Source organism: Sorex araneus, chromosome X (genome assembly GCF_027595985.1).
Source record: "Sorex araneus isolate mSorAra2 chromosome X, mSorAra2.pri, whole genome shotgun sequence".
In the NCBI taxonomy this organism is placed as follows: domain Eukaryota; kingdom Metazoa; phylum Chordata; class Mammalia; order Eulipotyphla; family Soricidae; genus Sorex; species Sorex araneus.
Genome location: NC_073313.1, coordinates 154186430 through 154189055, shown reverse-complemented (window position 1 = coordinate 154189055; position 2626 = coordinate 154186430). Strand labels below are relative to the sequence as shown.

Here is a 2626-nt window from a genome sequence, read left to right as displayed (position 1 = left end):
CGGTAATTCCTTTAGCCATTTGATTGTAACAAGTAACATATAACAAATCACTGCTAAAAGGTCAGGCTTGTGGGGATGGTTGGGGAAATGGGGACAATGAGGAAGGAAAATCACTCAGGGGTGAGATTGGTGTGGGAATAGCAAAATCCCATTACATCTGCGTTCGGAACAACTTTGCAAATCACAGTGTTTTAAAAAAGGAAAAACCGGTTAATTTTAGAGATGATGAGAGACAAAAAGGAGAAAATGTGAGCTATTTTATGTATTTTTGAAGGATCTGTCATGTTGAGGGAATTTTGATCCGTTCACCTTCTCTGATTATGAAGATGAGTAAATCAGAACTCTCCTATGACCTGTTTCAATGTGCCCCATTGACCAGTGCTCAATCCACCACACAGGGTGTGTGAGTTCAGCGCCCAATGGGACAAAAGGGACCCGAGGTCAGAGGTCTCCACTAATAACAGAAGAGGTCACCTCATGCAAATCTCTCTCAGGCTCCGGGGTCAAATGATCTCTGGGCTGTGGAGCTCACAGCTGTCTCCTCACTCAGTGCTGAGTCTCTGGGGAAGGCAGAGCTGTGCTCAAGAAGAAGATGATTCTGTGGGGTCTTCTCCTCTGCCTGGTGACAGCCCCCCTGGGTGAGTGTCCCAGATGTGACAGGGTCTGGGGAAGGGAGTGACTGCAGGGACTGACAGTGACTGATTCTCCTTGTCCCCAGGTGTCCTGTCCCAGGTGCAGCTGCAGGAGTCCGGCCCAGGACTGGTGGCCCCCTCCCAGACCCTCTCCCTCACCTGCTCTGTCTCCGGATTCTCCATCACAACCAGTGGTTACTGCTGGCACTGGATCCGCCAGCCCCCAGGGAAGGGCCTGCTCTGGTTGGGGCGTATATGCTGGGATGGAAACACCTACTACAGCCCATCCCTCAAGAGCCGCGTCTCCATCACCAGAGACACGAACAAGAACCAGTTCTTCCTGCAGCTGAGCTCAGTGACCCCCGAGGACACAGCTGTGTATTACTGTGCGAGAAACACAGTGAGAGGAAGTCAGGGTGAGCCAGACACAAACCTGCTGAGACAGGCTGGGCTGCTGGGGCCTCCAGAGCAACCAGAGGGTGCTCTGGACTGAGAGGGGCACAAGGACCAGGAGGGGGTCAGGCCCACAAAGGGAATCCTAACAGCACAGTAACTAACCAACACTGTACTCAGAGTGAGGGGGAGAAGGGAGCAGACGGAAAACAGGGGTCCCTGTCCTGTCATCACTCACTCTTAGGACAGGTACATTCTCAAATCTTGCGCAGTCACCTTTGTACCAACCTTCATCACGATCTCACACAACCCGGTTCCCCATCACTCCCTCAGAAGCGGCTCCATGTTCAGTGACACCCTCACAATCACAGTCCCAGTGCCTCTTCCCAAACTCTTCCCCCACCCATCAGACCCTTCCAGAGCTGGTTCATGCCTCTGTCCATCACTGACCCACACTCTCCAGCTCTTCTGTCAGTCTGTCACAGAAACTCAGCCTGACACTTCTTGAGCTATTTCTGTCTCTCTCTGTTTTTGTCTCCATACTTGCCCCTTTCTGTTCTTTCCATCACATCTCTCACACAGCACCATCCTTGGTCTTCATTATGGTTCAGGAATCTCAACTTTCACCTGAGTTCCTTCAGCTCAGGTCTCAGTGAGGCCCAGTCAGGTAACGTTCCTGTGTGTAAAGTGAGATCCATCTACGGCTCTGCAGGAGAGTGTGATGTCAGGGAAACTATCCAGATACAAATGCCTCAGGGTCCTTCCCCTCTGGGACTCCTGCTGAGACTGTCCACAGCCTCTCCCTTCTCTTGGGTCCAGCAGGGGTGGCCTGGGTTCTCACATGACGTTTCATTTCCTGTCATAGCGGATGGTTCTTAGTTTGTCTTATTAGTATTATGGTGCTTCGTTTAATTGGCCCATAAGTATCATTTTATTAGAAGAGCCTTGAATTATATATTTTATTTTTATTCATTTATTCAATATGCCAAAAACAGTAACAACAAATCTCAAAATGGAGACATTACTGGTGCCCGCTCTAGCAAGTCAATGAGCAATAGGATGACAGTGAAACAGTGATACAGTGATTTATTTTGGGTGGGCAGCCTGTTTTTGGTGTGAGCAGATGCTATTGCGTACACTAGCACGCGACACTGATGAATCGAGACGTTACTGGTGCCTGCTTGAACAAATCGATGATCATCCGGATGACAGTGATATAGTGATTTATTTTTGCTTTTTGTGTCACATCCAACAATGTTCAGGGGCTACTCCTGTCTCTGCACTCAGGAATTACTCCTGGCAGTGCTTAGTGGACCATATGGCATGCAAGGGATCAAACACAGGTCAGGGTCATGCAAGGCAAACAAGCTACCCGCTTTACTATTGCTCTGGCCTCAGCCAACCAGTATTGACTGACACTTTCAATCTCAGGCTCCTGATCTATTTGCACTTTTAAAGATCCCTGAAGCCGACACAGGGTCACACTTCCCTGGTCTTGATACTCTGAACTTGAAATTACAAAGCTTTGCTCAGTGCACACCAGCGCTCCTGCCCACCCAAATCCATCGAGAGCTGAGGGAAGGGAACTCTAAGAACTTGAC

At 49.4% G+C, this 2626-nt stretch overlaps 1 gene segment (V, D, J or C); it reads left to right on the top strand.

Annotated features, from left to right (window-relative positions):
* The first annotated feature begins 592 nt into the window (after positions 1–592).
* On the top strand, positions 593–1125 carry LOC129399810 (Ig heavy chain V region 1B43-like). The segment is given in 2 exon segments: positions 593–638; positions 719–1125. Coding segments are annotated over 2 exon segments (453 nt in total).
* Positions 1126–2626: the final 1501 nt, after the last annotated feature.